Source organism: Castor canadensis, chromosome 16 (genome assembly GCF_047511655.1).
Source record: "Castor canadensis chromosome 16, mCasCan1.hap1v2, whole genome shotgun sequence".
NCBI lineage: Eukaryota > Metazoa > Chordata > Mammalia > Rodentia > Castoridae > Castor > Castor canadensis.
The window spans coordinates 2,304,951-2,330,053 of record NC_133401.1 but is presented as its reverse complement, the minus strand read 5'-3'; the positions used below and the strand labels follow the sequence as shown (position 1 = coordinate 2,330,053).

Below are 25,103 nucleotides of genomic sequence, written 5' to 3'. Positions count from 1 at the left end.
GCCACACTCTGCTAACTCCACACAGTTCTGCAGACAGCCCAGAAGCTCTGAGGAGCTTCACAGCACCCCGGGACCTCTCACAGCCACCCGTGCTCATGCAGGCACCTGCATGTGTCTTGCCTTCAGGAAAATGTAGAAAATGCTGTAAGGTAGCTGTTCTTCCTGTGTTGATGCCAACATCATCACGCATCAGGATAGCAGGTCACTTACCTTAATCTGCACAAAACTCACAGCATTTCCATGCTGAGACTTGGTCTGAATTTTTGTTCGTTCCTCTAGCAGGTTCACAGATGTTTTCAGGAATATTTTATTTCTTGTTAATATGTATGGTTGCGGTGCTCTCCACTCCATGTCTCATGGGCTATCATGTGTATTGTCTTTCAGGACTACTTTGTTCTGGCTTAAGTCCCAGTAGGGACCACACACACAAACGATTGTACCCAGATGGTGCTCAATCAATACTATTGCTTGATTGACTTACTGACAACAAACCAAAGGCTCCCTCTGAGTCTGATGGGCAAAGCCACACAAGTAAGAGATTTGATCTTGTCCCCATTTAAAAGAATCTGATGATGCTGGATGCTGGTGGCTTGTGCCTGTAACCTTCACTACTTGGGAGGCTGAGATTGAGAGGATATCAGTTGGACACCAGCCCAGGCAAATACTTCACAATACCCACCTCCAAAATAACCAGAGCAAAATGGACTGGAGGTGTGGCTCGAGCAATAGAGTACCTGCTTTGCGAGTGTGAAGCCCTGAGTTCAAACCCCAGTCCTACCAGAAAATTATAAATAAAAATGAATAAAAGAATCTGGTTAAAAATAAGGGTAAAAATGAATGAGGTGCCAAAACCTGTTCCTCTGGTTCTTCAAAGAATGGGGATAAATGGAAGGAGCTAGAATCTGAGGCCCAGCCCCTCTCCATGAACCTGTGTACAGAGTGGACCAGGATCTAATGCCACACAGCTGGCTAAAGGTGTGGGAAGGAAAGAGGGGGTGAAAACATTAAGCAACTGAGAGGCTTGTCACTTTGTCTCTCAGTTGACAGCCTTTCCTTGTCTTTGATCTCTTAGTCCTACCCTGGCCACGAACCAAGTTCGCGCAGTCCAAGTAGACACTTTGGGTTGCATTAGCACATTAACACTCTTATTTTTCAAGACATAGAGGATGGATAGCTAAGATTAAACCTGTAGAAACTGACCCCTAGGTGTCATTGTTGCTGCTGAAATAGCAAATCTCAAGTGTTTGAATTTTTTGAGTCTGAAGAGAGAGCAGTGTTCATCTGAATAAGCCACTTAAATAATGCAAATCCGATTCATTTTGGATGTTTCAAAGCCAAGTCCAAAGGCTTCTGGACTTCTTAACCAATCTGTAATGAATTGTAGGGTGTTAGCGTGCAGTCAGTTGCCAGCACATTTAGGAAAAATAGGCTGAAAACCCATGTCGTCGTATGTGACACAACTAACGAGCTCATTTCCCATTGCACCACTCAGAAGCTGACTGCAGGATAGCTGGGCGATCCTGCCCTGTTCTCCTCTGAGTCTCTGCAAATATGCTATTCGTCATCCGTTGTATATCACTGGGTCTTATATATATTATGCCCTTTAAACTTCTCTCTTTTTTTGGCAGCACTAGAGTTTGAATTCACAGCCTCACACTTGCTAGGCAAGTGCTCTTACCACTTGACTGACTCCACCAGCCCTATTCTTGTGTTGGGTTTTTTCAAGATAGGGTCTCATGAACTATTTGCCCAGGCTGGCTTTGAACCACGATCTTTTCCTGATCTCCGCCTCTTCAGTAGCTAGGATTACAGGCATGAGCAACCAGTGTCAAATATGTCCTTTAAACTTTTCAACAGCCCTATAAGTATCTTCACCCCATTTTACAGATGAAGTGAGACACAGAGAGGTTAATGAACACCCTAGATCCTATAGCTAGTGAGTAGTAACAGGCTTTGTAGACCAGGGTGAGGCCCAGGACATAGGCTTGGATTCTTAGGACCTTTCTGAGGCTGACTCCCACAACCTAACTAGATGTTATCTTCATTCTCTCTCTCCAGCCCCCAACCCTTCATGTGATGCCTTACCTTCCCCAAAAAAACTGCTTTTGAGTAGCTCCTCCAATGAAGTACTTGCCTGGGAGTTTGACTGCTAAATTAAATCACTTTTTCCTTCAATCACTGAGGATTCTCTGACTGTTAACTACATTCTAGGTCTTGTTCTAGGCCAGGGGGGGAATATCAATGAACGAGACTGACAAACTCTCTGGGCTGTCCTGTGGGGCTCTCATTCCCAGCAGGGTAGACAGATGCCGAGATAGCAGCTGCACGTATAATTAATGACAGAACAGCTAAGTGCAAAAAGATGAAAGAAAAATACACACAGGGCCCACAGCCCAGGTCCTCCACCAGCGAGGCCCTCAGTAGATGTGTGCTGCCTGGTCCAGCCCCAACTCCAACACACCTTTCTGGCTGTAGCTCTCACTGTCCTCATGCTGAGCCCTGCATGCTAGGCAGAAGAGTGTCCACCATTCAGACAGATGTCCTGTGTCCACACTCATGTCACACTGCATTTTGTCTTCCACCTAAGGTGACCCATTCTTTTTTTTTTTTTTTTTTTGGCAGTGCTGCAGCTTAAACTCAGTTCCTCACACTTGCTAGGCAGGGTCTCTTATCACTTGAGCCATTCTGCCAGTCCTGTTCTGTATTGGGTTTTTCAAGATAGGGTCTCAAGAACTATTTGCCTCTGGTTAGCTTCAAACCACAATCCTCCTGATCTCTGCCTCCTGAGTAGCCAGGATTACAGGCGTGAGCCACCAGTGCCTGGCAAGGTGACCCATTCTTGAATTTAGTTTTGGCTTCTTCATGATCATAGGGTCATGCTTGCATGTGACCCAGAGTGGGGAGCCGAAGGAGAAGGGCAGGAACAAGTAAGGTTGGATGACACAGGAGCCTAGCCCCTTGCTCCTGAACACCAGACACCCCAACTTGTGCCTGATATTGGATTTACCACTTCTGGCTCACAGTGGCTTTCAGCTGGGTGTTCCCACCTTCTGGCTTGCTGAAGCTTCTTATGAGACCAGAAAGAGAAGTGTGGACTTTTTCTAGGTGCTACATGCATGTCCCTTCTTTTCTCACTCCTCTGTCTTTCTCAATGAAAGAATCATTTCTCAAATGTCAAATACTGTATATATGATGTTCACTATTCTTGTTCTTTCTAGTATGTGAAAAACTGAAGTCTGGAGAGCCTTAGAAAGACTGCATGCTATCCTCTTGCTATCCATTTACTGATGGCTTTTTTTATTTTTATTTTTTGTAGACAAGGTCAGGCTGGCTTGGAACTCATTACCGTAGCCTCCTGCCTCCCTCCCAATGCTGGAATCAGAGGTGGGTAGGCTTTACTGCCTTAAAAAGCAAAAAGTCCAACTCCAGGCCAGCTGATGATGGAGCTGGTGGCTCCTCCTAGTCTATCACCTCAAGAGGAGCTGTCAAAATAACAAATGACATATTTTGAAGCTGCTGGATTACCCTTTAGCTAGGTTCTCTCAGTTTGGTGAGCATTTAGTTCTCCTTTTAATGTCTTTCTTCATCTTCTCCTCCTTTTCATTTTCTTCCTCTTCCCCTTCTCATCAATAAAGATGGCGCTTTAAGGGAAACACTTCTTCCCTGGGAAGAATTTAGTGTACCCTATTACAGTCACACTACCTTGTTCAGAAGCAGGTGGTATTACCTGTCAATAGGAACATAGCAAATAGCTACTTCCCAACTCAGCTGAGCTCCTACCTGGCTTGCAGGCAGAGAGAAGAGGCAAAAGGAGACAGCCCTTTGGATGCCTCGAAATCTCATTTTCATCCTCTTTGCAGATAAGAGACTGGCTTTATTGACAAAGACTGAATATTGCTTCAGCGTTCCAATAACCAGACTGCATCAAAGCAGAGACAGTCTGGCGGAGGCAAGCTCCCTGCTTCCTCCCTCTGTGATGCTGAGCCCCATTCTGCTGCATCCCAAATCTGTGGCATATGCAGACTAGTTTGCAAGGAGCCTCCTGTCACCCCCAAAAGCAGCCCCTCTCCTCCTCCACGGCCAGCCTGCTGCTGCTTCTCCTGGGTCCCAACCGTAAATGATTTCTGCCAGAAACCACTCTTAGAGACCTAGCTTAACTGGGCAGGGCATCAGCTTCCCACTTTCCACTGGAATGCGCTGAGGCTTGGCTGCACATCCCAGATCGGTCACTAGATGTCACCAGCAGCGATTCTTGTCTAGCCCCAGGTTTGCCAGAGCGCTGGGGTTAAAACTGCAGACTTGAATTCCGTCTCAATCTTGACTTTAGGCTTCTATACTTGCTGGGTCTGTCTGAGCTCCTTGGTGGACTTTTTCTAAACCAATTAACAATTCAGACCCAAAACAGCTGAGCTGAAACTTACACGTGACCAATGTCGGGTACAGCAAACCCCAGTTCTCACCATCGGGTTCTCTGCTCTTTCTCCTGTTTTTCTTCCTAAGTGTAGACGGTTGCTGTGAATTCTTCTGCCTTATTTCGGCTCTCAGGAAGAAATCAATTAATATGTGTGCCTCGTAGCACCAGAGATTTTAGACATCAATGTGCCACTGGAGGGAAAAATGTGAGTTTGTAGCTTTTAGTAGAGAACCAGTGACAGATGGATAATTCACGATGATTCCTGAGACTTGAACTATAATTATGAAGTATTTCTAGGTGTATATTCAGGAGGCAAAGTGTACAGAATCCAGAGCTAATCTTAATTTATTACTGACAGCTGCATATATAATAATATATCGTGTCTTTTAATCTTTTGCACCTTCTGACTTCCATCAAGCAATCTTCATTCATTAATAAAATCAAGCCCTGCCATTATTCTCAGTGATAAAGTCCCATTTTGAACCTGAAGAACTCCTATAATTAAACTCTGCGCTCCCATACAGCAGACATCTGAAGCTAGGGGGAAAAAAAAAAGATAAATTGAACAACTTGTTTTACAAGAAAGATGAAAAACATCAGAAGGATGGAACCCCACCTGCTCCATCCCACAGGCACTAAATAGCAAAATCTGTCATAATTTTTGAGTTTATTTTCTCATTTCACGCTATCATGTCCTTTCTGCTTTTACCCCTCCTGCCTCTCCTCACCCTTCCTTGATCTTTCTTTTTTGTGACGAGTTTTTTTTTTTTTTTGTCTTTTTGTTTTTATGGCCATGGTAGGAATCAAACCCAGGGCCTAAGCATGCAAGACAGGCACTATTTTTTTTTTGAATGAGGATTTATAATTTTATTTTTTTAATCTTGCAAATGTATTATTCATTCAAAACAAATACAAACATATATAAACGCACAAATAGGCAGATCCACAATTCATTTTGAAAATGAGTTTTCATGAAAAAAATTTTGAGGGCTTGATGCATAAATCCCAGAATAAGGGTTCTAATGGTAGCCTCCCCTACCAACAAATCCATACCAAGTACTGAAAACGCAGGTGAGCACACAGAAAACAGAGAGAAAAACAGAGAGAGAGAGAGAGAACAGGTGTGCCAAGGTTGGCTTAAGCAACTAAGAAACTTAGAGCAGCTCTGTACCTCTTTCTGTGGCCAAGAGGAAACAGTTCAGCAGCCAAATTCCAGAGAAACCTTCAGTTTGAATGTAAACTGAGAAAGTAACATGACCATATGGATTAACAGAACTGACCAAACCAAAAATATGCTAAAAATTAATTCAAGTCAACAAATTGCATGAACAATTTCATAATTATAATTCAAAAAATTCACTTAACATTAAGCCTACTCATATAAGAAGAAAGTATTGCTAAGAAACTGGTTTTAAGAATTGATGCCAGTGAATTTTTTCAAGTTGGTAATTTTAAAAATAAATGACGATTATGAATACCCAACTGACTGAAATTCATTATAGGTGGGTAGAAAACCAGCATTATTAATCACAAAGCATCCTGATAAATAGATGATTTTATAACTCAAACAACTTTCATCTGCTTTCTGCCTTGCTTCCCATAATTTGCTGCAGAAAATCCTTATTCTTTTCATTCTCAGTTAATTACGTTACAATAGATCTGACATGTAAATATGCTTCCAAAATTTAGGACCACTAGTAGTTCCTTGCAAACAAGAAGTTTATTGCTATAATGTGCAAAGTGTAACTCAGTATAAAAGCAAAAGTATATGTATTTGTCTACCCTGGAATCGAAAATCTAGAAGTTTCAGAGTTTAAAGTATGTAACATGAGGATCTGAGAAATCCATCATGACCAACTGCAATTTAAAAAAAAAAAAGAGGAAATTTTTGTGGACAAAGCCCTGTCATAAGCTGGAAATTAAATCTTTCCTAAGACAGGCACTTTATATAACTGAGCTACATCTCCAGTCCTGGGGCAGCATAGTTTTCAAACTTAATGATAAAAATTACTGCTAGCTGGTGTGGTGGTGCACTCCTGTAATCCAAGAAAGATCAATAGCTCAAGGTTAGCCTGTACAACAAAGAGACCCTGTCTCCAAAAAAAATCCTGCTAAAAGAAATACAGGCTACATGTCTCATCCAATTTCCTGCACTGTGCTAAAGACTTACAAGATTAATCCTTTCCAGAGAAACCTAATCCTATTACACCAAAGACAAGGCGTCCTTCGGAAGTACGATGGCTATAAGCAAGTAGGACTCTCCTGAGTGTCAACTGACTTGGTGTCTCAGTCAATGGATGGCCAGCTATCACTTTGTAACTTACTGTGTCACACTGTCTTTAGTGTTCCCAAAATGTAAACAGTGCTCTGGTTTAAGTTGTAAAGCACTGTGTTGTCAGACTCCCTGGCCACTTTAGTAGATACTTCTAGAAGAAGCAAAACCTTTAACCTTATCAACTAATAAATGACTCCCAAGTAGAGTAATGAGGTGTGGAGAGACGGATTCAGTTATCTGACTGATCGCTCATCTGGGAACAGAATCAGATTCCACTGAATAAGTGCTAGATAACCAAGTAAGCGAGTTTCCTATCTGGAGCGCTGAATCTTACTATGATTGATTAATTAAATCATGATAAATAGCATTCTGTAGCAGCTGGAAGGTGGAGCGAGGTCCATAAGTTCAAGACAACTGCACCTGAATGCATTTGCCTTCCTCTGACTTAAAAATGTGTACTGATTTTTTTTTTCTGGCAAGTTCTATGAGTGAAAGTAATAGAGTGGTTCTGCGTCACAGGAGTTTGGAAGTTGGCTAGGTTTTTCTATCAGATTCTGCATCTTATACCTTATCTGCCAACGCTTTCATTGACACTCCTCTTGGTCTGGAAGGCCTTGTTCCTACTGGCTCTGCCTTTTCCAGGTGCTCCCATACAGGGAGGCGTGTGGACAATAGCTGTGCTGTGCTGAGGTAACAAGCAACTCCCAAACGTCAGAGCCGTGCTTACTCTACACGCCTGCTTATCACAGGTCAGCTGGGGGCTCGCTCCCCACTGTCACTCCGAGAGATTAGGCGTCAGGAGCAAGGTGGGCAGGAAGGAAAAGACTCTCAGTAACTAACTGAGAGTCACACAACACAAAGAAAGTTAATCACAGACTGTTTTTCATTCCTGTTTCACCATAAACCAAGAGTTGCAGAACAGGGCAGTACAACAGGGTGACTTAAGGCTGACCTTAAAGGGAAGTAAGTGGCAGGAAAAGCAGTATGACCACTATTCCTGAAGTTTACAACCACCCGCCTCCAAACCCTATTGTTCACTCAGGACGGGGCCCTGAAAGGAGTCAATAAGTCTGGCTAGCATATAAAATTAAGCACCCATCTTTCTCTTGTAAATAAAAACTCCTAGACACCCACAGAGTTGTTGGTAACCCACCGGGATCCCTTCACATAGGAGCTTGCACTCTCTGGCTTAATAAACTGTCTTACTCTTTGTTGCCAGTGAGGTTCATTCCCCTCCTCTGGCTGAACACCTAACCCAGCAAGGCTGAGTGGAGGCTTCCTGTCTTACACAAATCCTCTGTTTCAACTCTACCATATAAGCTGGCAGGGTGACCACTCCAAACAAGGCCAGTCATCAAACCAGAGGGAAGAGAGTACTCTGCAGGACTCTACACTGGCAATGGAAAGGTCCGTAGGGGGGGTGAGACGCCCCACTTCCACACACAAGTCACTAGCCCACACTAGTCACAAGTCACACACTTATGTCACAAGAGGGCCAGGAAGTTGGATCTAACCCTATGCTGGAAGAGGGATGATGGAAAATAGCTGGTGAACACCAGGAATCACTGAAACTTCAGACAAAGGAATCTTTACTTTCTTTCTCTCCCTCTCCCTTTTTTTTTTTTTTTGTTTGTGAAATTTTATTTATTTACTTATTTTTACTTTTTTATCATTATATTATCATTGTACTGGGGTGCAGTGTGACATTTACCAAAGTCTTTACAATATATCATGGTTGAATTCACCCCTCCATCATTCTCCTTTATTTGCCCCTTCCCCCATTCCTGGAATAGTTTCAACAGGTCTCATTTTTCCATTTTCATACATGAGTACATAATATTCCACCATATTCACCCTCCTACACCCTTCCTTTATATCCTCCCCTCCTCCCACTGGTGCCAACCTCCAGACAGGACATGTTCTCCAATTTATAAGAGAAAAAAAAGACATGTTTTGTTTGTTTAAGATAGCAACACAGGGAGTTTCCTTGTGGCATTTCCATGTATCTATGTATTATAACCCAAATTGGCTCATCGCCTCTATCTTTCTCCTTTCTACCTTAGTCCCCTTCTTATGGTGATTATAACAGGCTTACAAATTCTATATTCATTCTTGTATAGAAAGTACATCAACCATATTCACCTTCTTAACTTCCTTATTTTACTTTCCTTCTCCTGCTTTAGAATCCTCTTATTTTCCCTAGATTGCATTTCCTCTACTTTGTTTTATGTATGTACTTGTGTGTGTGGTGCTGGGAATCAAACCCGAGACCTTGTGCATGCCAGGCAAGCACCCTACCACTGTACACCCCTCCCCTGACCAAATAATTCTCTGATTTGTTGCCTACATTCACATCCATGGATAGGCAGTTAAGACATCACTACTCAGATAGCTATAAACTAGAATCATTTGTTCCAGTAGCCCAGGGAAAAGAAATATTCATATCAGTTATTTTTACTTTCACCGTTTTGTATTACTGGTTGTCATTGATTTTTTTCTTCCTCCCTTCCATGCTAATATCCTGCTTACCTTTTATTGAAATAATTACTCAGCCCTTTATTTTTACTTCTTCTTAGCCCAAATGGTAAAGGCTTCTGTGCAATAGCAGAATTCTAACTTTGTTGGTTCCCCAGCACCCAAACGCAGGTGAATTTTTACCATGAGATATAGTGAGTTCTGTCTGAACAGTGACTATCAGTTTTGTTGTTTTGTATATTTTGGGTCTTCCTCTCACCCTGCAACTGACAGCCTGGCCTGTTTGTAAAGGTCTCTAAATACATCTGGAAGCATCCAAAGGATATCTTGCCAAACAAGTCCAGTGCACTGCTGTCCCCAGGGTCCTCAGTGTATCTTCCTTTTCCAGTCCAGGACCCACCTGTGCACTTCCTAATATACCCAAGCTGTCCGGTGTTCTTGATGAAGGTGGGCTGGAATATTTCACTCGCTGTCACGTGCCAGCAGGGGACCTTGGTGTGCATTTCATGAAACAGACCCAAATGACAACCACCATATTGCCCTCAGTCCCCTCAAGTTGTGCTACCCAGTGCGACCCTACAACCCCTGCAAATGCACTCAAACAGGCGCCTCACCAGCCACATCCGACCCTAGCAGGGACATTCACCTTTCAGCTCAGAACGCCTGAAGAAGACTAGCGCAACCTTGAGCACAATGCCAGTGGTGGGAAGACAAGACAATGGTGGAGTGATCCGGGTCAGCCCACAGCAGAATGAGGTGACATGGAGATACGCACTGACAGGGCCACGTGGGGCCCACGAGAAACGCGAGGACCCCGCACGGGAGCAGACCCAGCATCTCTTTTTGCAGCGCGAGCGTGGCCAAGGGATGCTCCGCGGAGGGGGGCGTGGTCTGCGGGGGGAGGGGCGTGGTCTGCAGTGGCCACGCCCCCGGCCGCCAGTCCGGTCACCTGACCTGCCCGCGGGTCACGTGATCCGTCCCGGCGCCGCCATCTTGGAGCTTCGGATGAAGAGGGGGAAAGCCGGGTAGGGGAAAAGAGGGAAAAGAACTGGGACCAGGCAGGCAAGGACGAGGGCGAGGGCACGGCGGGGGTCCTAGCCGGTCACCGGAGGCTCTCGGGAGCAGCAGCCGCCGCCCGACCTCAGGTACCGCGCCCCGGGGCCACTCCTCCGCTGTCGCCGCCGGCCATGTGCATCCTCCGCTCGGGCCTCCGCCGGCGCCCGCTGCTGCTGCTTGCACGGGGCCGCTCGCCCCACGCCCCAAGTTCCGTGTCCCTGTTGTGTCCTCGGTGCGCCTCTCCTCCCCACACCCTCAGCAAGGCCTGCCGAGACCCCCGGGCTCGCCCTGCAAATGGGGATGGGGGACCTGCTGTCACCAACCTGGTCCCCAGTCGGGCAAGGAGGCCTGACTGCAGGTGGGAAAGGGCTCAGGCCAGCCGGGATGGAGCTAAGCATTGTCTCCCCGCCCATGACTTGTCTCAGCCCTTCAGTCATTGTCTGCAGTGGTGCAGAAAAAGCGGCCACCAAAGTGGCCCTGGCCTTCTGTACTTGTCAACCATCCTTGCAGGGGATGATTGTCTCCGAGGTCACGGAGATCCCTGGGAAAAGCACACACCTATTAAGACCTGGGGACATTTGCAGAGGAAATGGTTTGTGCAGAAGGCCTGGCTAGTCAATTAGGCATAGGTCACCTTCCCATCCCGAAGGCGATTTTTTTTTTTTTTTGTCGTTGTTGTTCCTTCACTAATTTGCTATCTGTCTCCTTCAGGCTCTTGTCAGGCAGTTCCTGGATTTATCACCTCCTCAAGTTTGTGCTTTCTTCCATGCCCCAGTCTGACTCAGTGTTTGGGCAGATTAAAAGAGAAAGCCTTTATTTCTTTAGCAGAGAGACTTGTTGAAAATTAACTTCAGAGGAGGCACCCACAGTGAAGTGTTTTACTTAACTTTAGTCATTAGTTGCTATCTAGGTGAAAGGAATCAATAAGCATTCTTTGACCTTTTAGATTCATTCTAGCTAGTGTAAGAAAGAAAGAAAAAAAGCAAAGAAATGGAGGCCCAGGGCAAGAAACTGTGTTAGAAGGTACAGAAGTCAAGCCACTGTGTCATCGTTCTATGCTGCCACTGGGCCCCACTGTGCTTGGAGAATTTGCATAAATTCTCCCTTAGGTTATATTTTTGGTTAAGAGTCAACTCGAAATCTGTAATTTGCTATTCTGTACTTGTTAGAAAATTATGTCAGTAAAGCCGATAGTTTCCTGAGGTAATTACATACATTCTGGGAATAAAACAAAATGTACAATTACTAGAAGTTTCCAGAGCTATGTTTTTAAGCTTTTGTAAAACCCCCAAGTCTGGATAAGTTGTGCGAATTTGCATCACGGAGTAGGTTGCATGAACATTTCTTCAGAATTTCCTTTTGCCTTGGAGTATTGGAAATTTTTTCACTGGCAGTGTAAGTCATTAGTTTGTTTCACCAAGAAAGAGAAATGTTTGATACTATATACTTTCATTCTTGGCCACAGCTGAATTTTGAAGATTGATCCAAGGGACTGTATTAATTTCAGGAATTGATTTGAGAGACACTGGCTCTGCCACTTAACAACCATGTAACCTTGGGTAAGTCACTTAAACCTCATTGAGTTTCCTTTCTTAGAAATTTGTATAACAGCACCTAGCTTGTCCCTTGGGAAGGATCAAATACACAAACATATTTTAGCAACCACTTTTTTCAGTAGGGATACTTTACATGTCTTTGTTCTGAAAATTGAGAGAGAGGTAGGTGGATTAGAAACAGAATAGTTTTAGCAACCGGTTGGCAGGGGTTGGTTCTTGAGCCTGTTACTCCTTTACATCTGTGACCCTCAGGTAGACCACAGGAATAATACAGCTATCAGTTGTCCAAAGCTAGCACTGCTTTACCTCTGCCAAAATGTGGCTGGTGGTACCAGGAATTACAGGAGTGTTACACAAAATCTACACAGACCCTGCAGCCTGGACTTGCAAGCAAGGACAAGGATTTCCTCTCCCTCCCTTCTGTAATCTCCAGCACCGTGTGGCACATTTCAAGTGCTCAGTAAGTTACAGTGACTCTGAGTATCAGTTAATGTTAGCTAGACCTTATGTCTTAATTACAGCTGCCCCATTAGAACATTCTCTCAGGCTGCGTGCCGGCTAAGAAATTCTGTCTAAACTGTGAAATTCATACTCTCGTGCTATTGCTACTTCTTTTTTCCTTTCTTAGCAATTAATCACATTAAGATTTTAAATCAAATAAATGGTAGCTGCCACTGGTAAGGTGTGAAGCAAAACCAGTTTCCAAGTTCCTTTTTATACCTAGTTTATAGTTTATAGTTGAGGGAGCTAAAAGTTCATCCACTTCCATCCTCATGTTTGACAGCTGAAGAATCCAAACCCCATGGAGATGGTGACTTGGCTGAGTTCACACAGCTAGCTGAGGACACTTGGGGCTGGAGCAAGAGAAATGCTTTGTGTTTTAGAATTATGAGGCTCTGGGAAATGGGGAATTGATTGCCCATTACTTCTATCGTGCAGTTTTTGGGTGGCTTTTTTTTTTCCCCTGTTGAAAAAAGAATAAATCTTTTGTCTGCAAAAGAGGGTTCTTTTTGTAGTCAGGGAAGATGCACCATAAGTGAACACAGGTTTATTTCTTCACAGTTCTGAGGGGCCAGGAGTCTGGCTGTGGCTTAGTTGGGCCCTTTGCTCATGGCCACAGCAGGCTCAATTCAAGGCCTTTGCTGAAAGTGGCCAAGTTTGCATCTGAGGCTCAGGGTCCTTATGAAGCTCCCAGGATATTGGAAGAATTCAGGTCCTGTGGTTGTAGGACTAAGATTCGTGACTTTTTACTGCCTGGCAGGTCAGGGCGCTCCCTGACCTGCCATGTGGTCTTCTCCCTAAGATGGCAGCCTGCCCTTCTCTGGAAGGCCAGCTGGAAAATCTGATTCTCAAAGAGTCCAGGGCCTTTGGGGGCTATTGTTTGATTAGTCAGGCCCAACAGGACAGTCTCCTATGCATAAGTGCAACATTAACTGATTGGGGACCTTAATTACAGCTGCAGAGTCCCTTCACCTCAGCCTCACCCTGGGAGTGAAAACATTGCATCCACAGTCCTGACTACATCCAAGGGGAGGAGATTAGGGGGCCAGGAATCTTTGGGGCCATCTTGGAACCCACTTCCCACAACAGGATACATCTTCTTAGTTCAGGCCTCGGCCCAGGGTTCTGGCGGCTTCTCAATCATCACTCAGTTCACATACAGTGAAAGCCGAAAGAGAAGTTCCTTAGCATCATTTTGTGCTGTCTTCCTGTACTCAGGGAAGTTACAGCCTTTCTCTAGACTTGGTGACTGGCTCAACTTGACTTTACTTGTAGCCATACTGCTATAGGTAAAAGGAACGAATTAGGTACACAAATTAACCAAATAGCAAATTACAAGGAAATAAAGACAACTAATTTGTTGACTTTTCTTGGGAAAGACAGGTAGAAGCTTTTGCCTGCAGAGTACTGTCGTCCAGCTAAGATTTGAGACTCAGTGGCAAAGGTTATAGAATTTATATACAACTTTACTTATTTGTAATAATTTGATGTATTTGGTCTGGTGTTACGTCTAAAGATTCCAAGCAAAAAATCTGTTTGGATTATGTTTCTCATCTTCTGTCCTCTTGCTGAGCCTTCTTGTGGAGCCATTTTGATCTTTCACTGACCGTGTCGTGGCTGCCTTTCTTGTCGATTTTACCCTTGCATCAACAGTAAGGAAGCAAGCAACACTGAAATTAGGATAATCCAAGGAGGATATATTTACTAGTACACCATTAGTAAAGGTTGGATTTACATAGCAGGCCATGGTGATGATGCCGTTATCAGGTGTCCAAAGCTAGCAGCATCAGAGAAAGGAAGAGGAATCAGAACCAGAAGCAGAGTCTGTCATGGGAGAAGTGGCCTCCTGTGTAGGACTGCAGTCAGTCTGAGGTGACCTAGAGGTGGGGAGCCAGGACAGTGACTGTCCTGTTCTCACTACCATGTCCCTCTGATGAGTGTAGTGTCTACTCGCAGAAGTCATCTGGAAACCAGAGGGCAGAGAAGGAGGGTGGTATAGCATGGAGGCAATACACAGAGCCAGTGGGCATGTGGAGGCCACTTGACTGACTAAGTGCCCGTCTCTTGAGTGTCTGTGAGGATTTGGCCATTGTCTGTCACCTGCAAGGGTATTGCCCTGTACTCACTGCTACTTGATTGAATCCTTTTAGCTTCTCTGTGTGTCTTTTTTTTCTCTACTCAATTTGCTTTTCAGTCTAAGCTCTATGAATTGAAAATCTTTTCTTTCTGCTTTGTACCTTGCACAAAATGATTTTTAGAAGGAGTAACTTTTTATTGTGAAAAAACTTAGGCACTTAGACAAGTAGGAAGAATAATGTAAGGAACCGTTGGGAACTCATCACACAACCTCATTGTCACAGTTCATTTTCTTCCCTTATCCCCACCGTTCCCACCCCCACCACTGTGATCTCTTTAAGCGATGTTTACATCAATCTCTTGGAATCCATGGATAGGATTGGGATTATCACAGCCTCTATTATCGTTGCTTTGAGTCACTGGGATTGTAGTCCACTCTTTTTGTTCATCTCTTATTCAAATAACTTTCACTGCACTTGACATGGTTTGTAATACATATGTGCTATGATACACATCATTATATGTGAGATGTACAGAAGATCGCTTGGGCTTTCTCCTGTCCATGATTGTCTGAAGAGCTGGCTTTCCTATGAGCTGTTTATATAATCTTTAGTTTAGCAGACATGCTTTAATGAGTTTGAACTTGGGCGTTGGTTTTGTGTGTGGCCCCAAACTGGTTTTTCTGGTGTCTCTCTATGCATTTTATGTTATCATATCTGCTTTATGACTGCCTTCCTGTATGTATCTCCAAACGTATGCAGCCTCTAAAATGAGACAGTTGCATAAATGCTCGGGGGAAATTGGAGCGTCTGCTGCAGATTTCCATTAGCTCCTAACGCCTGACTGCACGCAGCTTTCAAAGTGCCAGTGTTTTGTCACATTCTTTTCTGTTAGTCTTTTTCTTGAGATAAAATGAACTCTTCCTCCTCTTCATTTCACCTTTTTAAGAAGGAACACACAGAACTGTCTATGGGAGCGAATGGCCCTGCTCCACCTCCCTCCATTACATCATTAAGTAGAAGAGAGCTAACGGAAGTGACCTTTGTGACCCTGTGGGTGTGAGCAGTCTGTGGAGCAAACATTCCCTGCCTAGCTGCAAGTGACCAGCCAGCGACCTCGGATGTCACAGGTGCTTCATGGGGAAGGAAGCCTCCTACCTGCAACAGAGAGCCACACCTTGTCCACCAAGGCGAATGCCTAAGCACCCCAGTTATTCAGCTTATCCTTTAACTAGTTTGCATTTACCAATTGAGCTACAGGAAGTAAAGCCTGAAGTTATAGGGGCAGCGTGTGGTCTGCAGTCACACAAAGAGCCACAGCTCCCCCCTTCCCCCCCCCACCAAAATGTGGAATCCTTAGACAGTAAAATAATTTAGAAAGTCACAAAGGCAGGCTTTTCAAAGAAACAGCCTCCCTCCCAACTTCATCTCCTCTTTAGGGACTTACAGTTGAATGTAGAAATCCAAAAGACTTTTGTGCTTTCTGTTGGAAAAAGATAAAAAGCCAGTCTTTTAAGAGTTTTAGGAGAGTGTCTGAAGGACCTCTGGCCTTCGGGAGCTGGGATAGTGTCTTGTAATGTCTGTGGAATGCACTCTCTGCCTTGAGGGCAGTTAGAGGCAGCCCTTGGAAGAGAAAAAAGCTGATCACTTATACAGAGTATTAGCCAAAAGCAAAATGTTTGCTTGTTTGCCTGATGCAAACCTGGATACAGGAGGTCCAGGTGCCAGAAGGAGTGGGACAAAAGGAAGAAAAAGCTGGTTTCCTGCCAGAGATGATGGGAGAACTGACACTGAGGTTGGGTGGAGCACTGGTGGGGTCTGGCAAGGTAGCTTAGGTATGTCCTGGCCAGCGGCCAAGGCAGGGACCCTTCCATGTGGATTTGGCCACAGTGAAAAGGGGTCAGGATTCACCATCTAAAAGAAGAGTCCAGGGCCTATACTAAAGTTTAGGAATAGGACATAGTCTGTGATCTGTAACTAGCACCCTTGAAAATGTTGCTGGCGTTTATTGAATGTTGTGAGGAAGATTCCAGAATGCACCTAAAATGTGGAAAAACAAAACTTGTTGCCGGAAAACAGCCTAAGCTTAAAAATGTGATCCAAGTCAACAAATTCATCTCACTTTAAGCCAAAGGAGATGTTTGAAATAAAAGCCATGCCAGAAAATACAAGAATATTGTTCAAGACTTAGGCAGAAAGACTTATGAGTACTTTTCTTTTTTTTTTTTTTTCTTTTTATATTTTTGGTGGTACTGGGGTTTGAACTCAGGGCCTCCAGTTCTTAGGCAGCTGCTCTACTACCTGAGCCACACTCCCAACCCTTTTTGCTTTAGTTTGTTTTTCAGATAGGGTCTCACCCTTTTGCCTAGGCCAGCCTCTGACCCTGACCCACCTGTCTCTACCTCCCTAGTAGCTCGGTTTACAGGCATGCACCACCACTCTGGCCCTAAGATTTGTGGACATTTGGTGCTTGGTGACTTCCGTGGCCATGGCGCAACATTAGAACCTGCAGATAATCTCTTCAAAGGACATGGTTCACTTCTGAACCTAAAACACTATGGGAATATCAACAGCTTCCTTCTCTGATGCCCCTTTCCCTTTCAGGAAAGAAGAAGTACTTAAATGTGGATATGAGTAACAGCTGACCACTAATGTAACCTCTGGGGAAAACCACTGCATAGTTTGTGGTTTATCTTCAGAAAACCAATCAAAGGAAGTCCAAGAAGGAACTGGATCATGGCTTTTATTTAGTTTTAGTTTTATAGGACGTCTCAAAATTCAGTGTCCTGTAAAAAAATTTTCAGTGTTCTTTATAGTGGGTTAAATGACTAAATTTTCAGTTTCAAAGATTTGTAGAGGAAAAAAATTTGTGCTTTTAGTAATAAATCTAAAGTTCTGTTTTGGTACAAAAAAGTTTCTTAGGAATGACATCAAATCACATTGACTTTAGAGGGTGGTGGTGTACAGTAACTCGAGGTAGGATCACAGGCCCTGAGAATGGCTGTGTTTTTAACAAGGAAGGGGGTACTGATTGGGTCCACCGCCACAGAGGACAAAGTCAGTGAAGACAGAGGGATAAAGTGAGGAATAACAGGACCTCCACCAGTCCAGATAGGAGATTGCGTTCCAAAATGAAGTCCTAAGGAATTAAGTCTGCATCGGGGATAGTCAGGTACACTGACACGGAGCTCCCAGCTTAGAAAATATGTAGATTAGCCTAGACAGTAAGGTGACATCCCTGAGACTTAACCTGGCACTTTCCTATACCTTATCCTTTCAGATATGGAAGAAAGCAGCAGTGTCACCATGTTGGTGCCGGATATTGGGGAACAGGAAGCTGTGTTGACTGCTGAAGGCATCCTCAGTCCCTCACTGGAAATTGATGAGCCACAAAAAGCTAAAACCGACCCTTTAATCCATGTCATCCAGAAACTAAGCAAGATAGTAGGGCATGAAAAGTCCCAAAAATGTCTTCTAATTGGGAAAAAACGCTCACGTTCCAGTGCCACAGCATGCTCTCTGGGAACCCCAGAAGACTGTGCGATTCCAGCTAAAGTAGCTCAGTCATCTGCAGCCAACACTGGGAAGGCTGAGCTGTCACCAGCTAACTCTCCCCCGGACACTCTGGCCCGAAACGACGGCAAGGCTATGTCATACCAGTGTAGCCTTTGTAAGTTTCTGTCTTCCTCTTTTTCTGTGCTGAGGGATCACATCAAGCAGCATGGTCAGCAGAATGAGGTGATACTGATGTGCTCAGAGTGCCATATTACATCCAAAAGCCAGGAGGAACTTGAAGCCCACGTCGTCAATGACCATGACAATGATGCCAACAGTCACACCCAGTCCAAAGCCCCACCGTGCAGAGGCCCACCCAACCCCTTATGTCAGAGAACCGCAGACAGACAGAATGACAAGGCTGCTGACATCCCAGTCAGTGTGGACAGTCCTCAAACTCACAGTGTCCAAAGCACATCAGTGGCGGAGATGGGCAGGAGAAAATGGTACGCGTATGAGCAGTACGGTATGTACCGGTGCCTGTTCTGCAGTTACACCTGTGGCCAGCAGAGGATGTTGAAAACACACGCCTGGAAGCATGCAGGCGAAGTCGACTGCTCCTATCCCATCTTTGAGAACGAGAATGAGCCCCTGGGCTTGCTGGAATCTTCCGTGTCCACAGCACCAGGTGGCGTGGATGCAGTGGTCATCGCCATTGGAGACAGTGAACTGAGCATCCACAACGGGCCGTCAGTGCAAGTGCAGATTTGCAGTTCAGAGCCATTACCATCTTCATCTCCCTTGGAACCCAGCCATTCAGTTACCCTCGACCCTAACGAGGAGGAGATGCCGGAGGTGCTGTCTGACTCCGAGGAGCATCTGATGACCGACAGCCTCCTCTCATCAGCCCAGAAGATCATCAGCAGCAGCCCAAATAAGAAGGGCCACGTGAACGTGATCGTGGAGCGGCTGCCGAGTGCCGAGGACACCCTGCCACAGAAGCATTTCCTCATGAGTGCTGAAATGGATGAGGGGAAGGACCTGAACCCTACAGAAGTTCAAGCAGGGGGTGGGGGAGCGGATGGCATTTACCATGCTGATAAGTGTGCAGTTGACCTCGGGGGATTGATCTTAGGCTGGAGCAGTCCTGAGAAGAAAGACACCGAGCTGGTAAGTAAAGCACTGGCCACTGACGAGAACGCCCCGCCCGGCCGCAGAAGGACAAATTCGGAGTCTCTTAGGCTGCACTCGTTGGCTGCAGAAGCTCTGGTCACAATGCCTATAAGAGCTGCAGAACTGACAAGAGCCAGTCTCGGGCACTGTGGGGATGTAAACCTTCTAGATCCAGACACAGGACAGAGGCAAGTCGGTCGTCCATTGGCGGCATATTCGAAAATGATGTCCCCACTTAAAAATGCTTCGGATGGACTAGCTAGCTTCAACCAAAGCACCTCTACCTTGGCGGCACTTCCGGAGGGTGGGCAGGAGCTGCCAGATGGGCAGGTGAAGACAGGCATCAGCAGGTCCCTGCTCACTGTGATTGAAAAGCTGAGAGAAAGGACCGACCAAAACGCCTCAGATGACGACATTTTGAAAGAGCTGCAGGACAATGCCCAGTGCCAGCCCAACAGTGACACGGGTCTGCTGGGATCCAGTGTAGTAGAATACATCCCTGACGCCGAGAGGCCCTACCGCTGCCGCCTGTGTCACTACACAAGTGGTAACAAGGGCTACATCAAACAGCACCTTCGTGTCCATCGGCAGAGGCAGCCTTACCAGTGTCCCATCTGTGAGCACATCGCTGACAGCAGCAAAGACCTGGAGAGCCACATGCTCAAGCACTGTAAGGCGAGGATCTACCAGTGCAAGCAGTGTGAGGAGGCCTTTCACTATAAGGTGAGCGTGGCCTTGAGATGTCTGCCAGAGGACACCTTGAGTGAGGAGGGACTTTGGCGATGGAGTCCAGCCATCTTGTTTGACAGATAAGGAAAATGAGACCCAAAAAAGTTTGCTGATTTGCCCAGGGGATCCCGACTAATTAGAACTGAAAATAAGGCTGAAATCTAGGCCTTCAGAGTCTCTGCTCCAGAGCTCTTTCCCTGACCTGCTCTCTGGCTCCTTAGTAGCCTCTTTATTTATTACCTTCATGTGTTAGTGGGTAATCTTTTAGTGTCAGCTTTCATTTACATGGTACACACATTTAAGTGTATGTCATCAACATAGAAAAAAGATTATTTCTCATCTTACATGGCCAGAGGCTATACCACCGACCAGCCATGATTTGTGTCGTTACAGAAGGGAAAACAGACTGTCCCAGCATTACTGGAAGGCAGTACAGTGGAAAAATATCCGTGTATGCTGTGCTCAGTAGGCAGTTCCAGGGACTTTGGGTTTTTTATTCGTTTGTCGTCATTTGCTTTGTTTTGTGTTTTGCATTGCTGGGGATAAAACCCACAGCCTTGCTAGGCAAGCACTGAGCTATACCTCCACCCCTTGTTTTTTTGAAGCAGGGTCTTGCAGTGCAGTTCAGGCTGGCCTCAGACTTACCACCCTCCTGCCTCTCTGAGCACCACCATGCTCAGCAGCTCAAAAGGCTTTCAAGGATGATTTAGTTGCTTTTCATCTTACATGCTGACCCAACAGCTAATGCGAAATGTTTATTCTTTTAAAGGAAACTTGCATTCATTGAATCATTGGTTTAGATTGAAATGCTAGAAGTATATCTTAGTCAACAGAGTGTAGTGTTTACCTTATCCTTCAGACTCCATAGAGTCTGGGGTCTAGCTGGTGGTTAAAAAAAAAAAAGTAATCAGGAACAAAAGATCCTTTCTGTCTGGGATTTACTGGAAATTCCAAGTAGCATATCCAAAAGGCAAGTTCTAGAAGTGTCTGGGAGTTTCTTTTGCTGCTGCCGTTAGTCCTCCTGACTTGGGAGGTGGAAAGAGGAGCAGTTCTACCAGATCCTCTGGTGCACACAGCTGGTGTTCAAAGGCAGAAGCTATGAAGATTTATTTTTGTGGCAGTGTTACTTTATGCTGCACCCTGTGCTCCTTCCATGGCTGGGTCTGCCAGCGGCTCAGTAAGCACGCACGCGCAGCACATAAACACCTCCTAAGATAGTGGTGGCTTGCTTTCAGAGCATGTGAAAAAAGAGCTCCCTTTTTGATGAGGCTGTGATTGTCCTGCTGTGTTCCTTTTTGCACACTGCTGGACGTGTCGAGTCATCTTTTCAGCAGATTTGACTTCAAGACACTGGTAATGTGCTCTGGGCCATAGGCCCAGAGAGCGAGCAAGCCCTCTGTACCTAGCCCTGCAGTGATTGGACGTGCGTGTCCATTGAAAGCTACGTGTTAATTTTCTCGTTGTTTTTAGAGCCAGCTGAGGAGTCATGAGCGAGAACAGCACAGCCTTCCAGACACCTTGTCAGTAGCAACTTCGAATGAGCCGAGGATGTCCAGTGAGGCAGCTGAGGGAAAAGGCATTCAGGAAGGTACCTGTGCATTGTACTTAGTGTGTAGTAATTGTACAAGACACTGGGCTTCATTATGACATTTCGTATGTGCACGAGATGTACTTTGGTCACAATCTGTCCCTCTTTGGCCCTCACTTGTGCGTATTCAGCACAGACACATGTGCTGTATAAAGGGCCCTTTGCTGTCCTGTGGGTTATTTTCAGGATGAAAGCATATATTCTCTAATTTTACACTGTGGGTATGAGTGACCCCGAGAAAATTCCAAGAACTAAATGAAATAAATGCTTACTGGGTCCTGGGCAAGAAGTGCTGGGTTAGTAAGGCCTGCAGTCAGCTCTGCAGGCAGATAGCACAGTGAGAATTTCTGTTGTCCATAAGAGCCAAGCTAGAGCACTGACCTCTCCAAGACGACATGCCAGCAAGCTAGAGAAGCTGTGGCAGAGAGGCAGCCTCCTTCCCCTTTCCCAGTGCAGGACGACCTACTGAGTACACAGCTTCTGCAGATGGTAGCCCCTTCTCAGACTTACAGAGGCTTCCTGCTGGGGCCTTACTCTGCAAATGAGACTGCCAGATTCCATCTGCATTGCTTAAACATAGCACACACACGGTCCTTTTACGTACTAGTTAGGTACCAGTCAGCCCAGTTCCTGGCAATAGCAATATTAGAATGAAAAGATTTAATTAGAGCTCTGGATTGCTCATCCTGAGAATTAGGGACAGTGTCGTAAGCTGTGCTGCCTGCATCAGTTCACTTCAATGGCCACACTTTAAATGTCCCCAGTGCAGTACATAGTGTTTATGGGAAATAAAACATATTGGGGTGGCTTTTCTTTGCAGATTTCCTCAGAATTAAAGTTAGAAACAACTGCAGAGTGAAATGTTTTACCGTAATGCTCCATTAAATTATACCCCAGAAAGTGTAACTGATTCTCCATTGTTTCTGGGAGAACTGATTGTGACACCACTGTAGCACGAAATTCCCTTGTCAAACAGATGTCACCCCTGTAAAACTCTCCAGAACAAAAGGAGTTTATGACATGGCATCTGTTTCTGCAATAGATGGGTGGGCTAAAGCACCTTCGATTCATTTCTGCACAATAGCCTTAGGAGCCTCCTTTTGTTTTAATTCATTATGTCTCCATATCCCTTTAAAAGACACATTCAGACTTTAGAAGTTACGGGACCATAAATCCGGAGGGAGGGAATGAAGTGTGTGCTACTCAGTAGCGCCACCTGCAGTTAATACCTGTGCTGGGATGTCTCTTTTCCAGCACTCTTGAAAAGGGAACATTTGAAACTGCCCACGTGGGTTAACAGATTAAAGTTGCTAATTTAATCCAGTTTTTTGGTTTTGGCAGTACTGGGGTTTGAATTCAGGGCCTTGTGCTTGCTAGGCCGATGCCCCACCACTTGAGCCACACCTCCAGTCCTAAAGTCAGTATTTTAATAAAAAGATTAAAATATCAGCTGAAAATTTAAAATAGTCATTCCAAACTTTGCAGTATTGGTCCCTGTCCACTATATTCCATTTTGTGGCATCTTTTCTTCGTGGATTTTACTCTTGGTCTTGGAGTTAGATGTATTGATTTTACATTGTTTATCATGCTTTTTTCCCCCTTTGGTGCTGCAGATGGAACCTTGGGCCTCATGTATGCGGGGCGAGCAAGTGTTCTGCTGCTGATCTGCACCTCCAGCCCTCGCTTTGCTTTCAACTCCCACTTGTCTCCATTCACTATTCTGACACAGTGGTAGAGCAGCTCACACCCTGGCCTCTTTCTGCATACTTAGTCCTGGGCAGGCACTTCATTCATTCAGTGTTAGATATTTTGAAATCTGGTTAACAGACTGTAGAGCAAATTTTTAGCTCACAAAGAACGTGAAAAGTTAATTTTTGTTAAAACTTCAACTGTGTAGTAAATTGCTTAAGCAGAGAGGACACATATGGCTCTGTGGCTCCAGTCTCTGCCCAGCTTTACTGCACATACACCTTCAGCCACGCTTTTGACACAGAGGCCCAGTAAAGGCACTGCGCAAACTTGTTCAGCCAGAAGAGTGGCATGGTGCTGTGCCAGGTGCTAAAAGTGAAGGAAGGGCGTCCTGCCTTTGAGAGACCTAGCCCAGTGAGGAAGTCAGAACTGGACAGGTGCCCTAACAAGAGCCGCAGGCAAGGCCCTTTCTTGTGGTGTTTCTTCATGACATTTCATTAATTTCACCTTTCTTGGAAGCCTGCAGTGTGCCAAGCCCTGGGGATGCAGTGTAAAGCACACAGACAGGCCCTTGCCTTCAGAAATTCACAGGTGAGCGTAGGGCAGTGGCTCACCTGAATGTGCGGTGTTCACACCTCGCTGAGGAAAAACAGGACTTGCTGACCCATGCTGCAAGCTTCTAGTCTTTCCATGTTGTGCATAAACAGCCTGACCTCTCACAAGCTAAAATGATTCACCCGTGATGACACTGGTCCTACGTGGCTGAGCAAGGACCAAGCCCATGTTTTTAAACTTTAGATTCAGTCTTTAGATTTGTTAAAAGCATTTGCTTGAAGTAGCACTGGCCTTCATTCTGTGTTATATTGGGTTTTTCCATCTGTCAGTTTTATTAGTTGTTATTGATCCGCACTGTTTCTCACACAAAACCGTTATCCAATATTTCACAGTTCATTTTTTCGGTTTTTTTTTTTAAAGCTCTATTTGGAACAGTGCCATTTATATTCAAGTCCAAGTTTTTAACCTACCAATTAAGAGCAATACTTAGATTATAATTATGATAAGTGTGTGTATTAATGTTACAGATTTATACCAGGAAATTAGTACATTTTGTTTTGCTTGGCAGTAATTATTAGCCAAAGAAAATTTCAGTTTTAGAAAGCTTAAATTTAACTTTCAGCTTTTCTTTTCTGGAATTTCGGTGGGCTTCCTTTAGTACACCATTTTACTGCTGGGCTGTCTGTCCCAGTGGGCTCCCCAAGCTTCTTTTCCTCCAGGCTCACTGGGCTCTCCAGCTCTTCCCAGTTCTGGAGCTTCCACTCTCACTTTGCTTCTGAATGTGGAGGAGTCAGGATGGAGACCCTGTGCTGATGGAATGGTAGAGAAAGCCCAGAACAGCTGCCGGAGACAGTGCCATACTGGTCAGGCCCTTAACTTGAACCGCTACCCTTGACCATGCAGCCTGTAGGTAACGCCGCCTGTCTCCTTGGATCCACCCTCCCTTCCTTTCATAACTTCTGTCCCTGTGACTGGCAGGTCACTGCAGGTCATTGTTCTGTATCATGCAGCACTTTCTGCTGGCACTTCTTTCCTCCCAGGTTGAGTTGACAGCTGCCACTTAGTAATATATAAACCAAAGAAGCCCACAGGGTGGAAAACCTTTAGGCTTTTTATATTGACTCTGCAGTATATGCTTCGTGGCCACTGTGTTATAGTATTAGATTACAGCTTGCTGAAAAGTCAGGTTTCTGTAAGAAACTGTACCTGGTATTGATCTAGTAACACCCTGCAGATCAACAGTGTGTCTCTGGTTAATTTAGCTCCTACACACTCAGCAGGGCAGCTGTAAGCAAGCTTGTTGTACTTGAGAATTTTGTATGAGGTTACGCAGAAACCAGCCCAGTCTGTGTTTGCTTACAGGTTAGGTGATGTTCAGTCTGCATCTGCTGCTGGTCTAGGTGCAGCAGAATCCATGAGGCCACTTCAGACCTGTCACTTTTAAACAGTGAGGAACCTTGACTGAATTGTTAATGTGTGTGGTGTGAGTGTGGTGGGAGTAGTCATTCACTCTTGAGTGCCA

The 25,103-nt window shown here is 45.1% G+C and overlaps 1 protein-coding gene across 7 annotated transcripts in view; it reads left to right on the top strand.

Annotated features, from left to right (window-relative positions):
- Positions 1-10,128: 10,128 nt before the first annotated feature.
- Positions 10,129-25,103, top strand: part of Znf507 (zinc finger protein 507) — a 35,641-nt gene continuing 20,666 nt past the window's right edge. For 3 of the 7 annotated variants that reach the window (XM_074058826.1, XM_020182050.2, XM_074058827.1), the window contains exons 1-4: positions 10,150-10,309; positions 11,686-11,779; positions 17,633-19,743; positions 21,220-21,337. In XM_074058826.1, the coding sequence (XP_073914927.1) occupies positions 17,635-19,743; positions 21,220-21,337 (2,227 nt within the window). In that variant the 5' untranslated portion in view covers positions 10,150-10,309; positions 11,686-11,779; positions 17,633-17,634. Of the gene's footprint in view, positions 10,310-11,685; positions 11,780-15,396; positions 15,483-17,632; positions 19,744-21,219; positions 21,338-25,103 lie in introns of those variants that run through there. The other 4 variants (XM_074058824.1, XM_074058825.1, XM_020182052.2 and 1 more) reach the window with 4 other exon arrangements.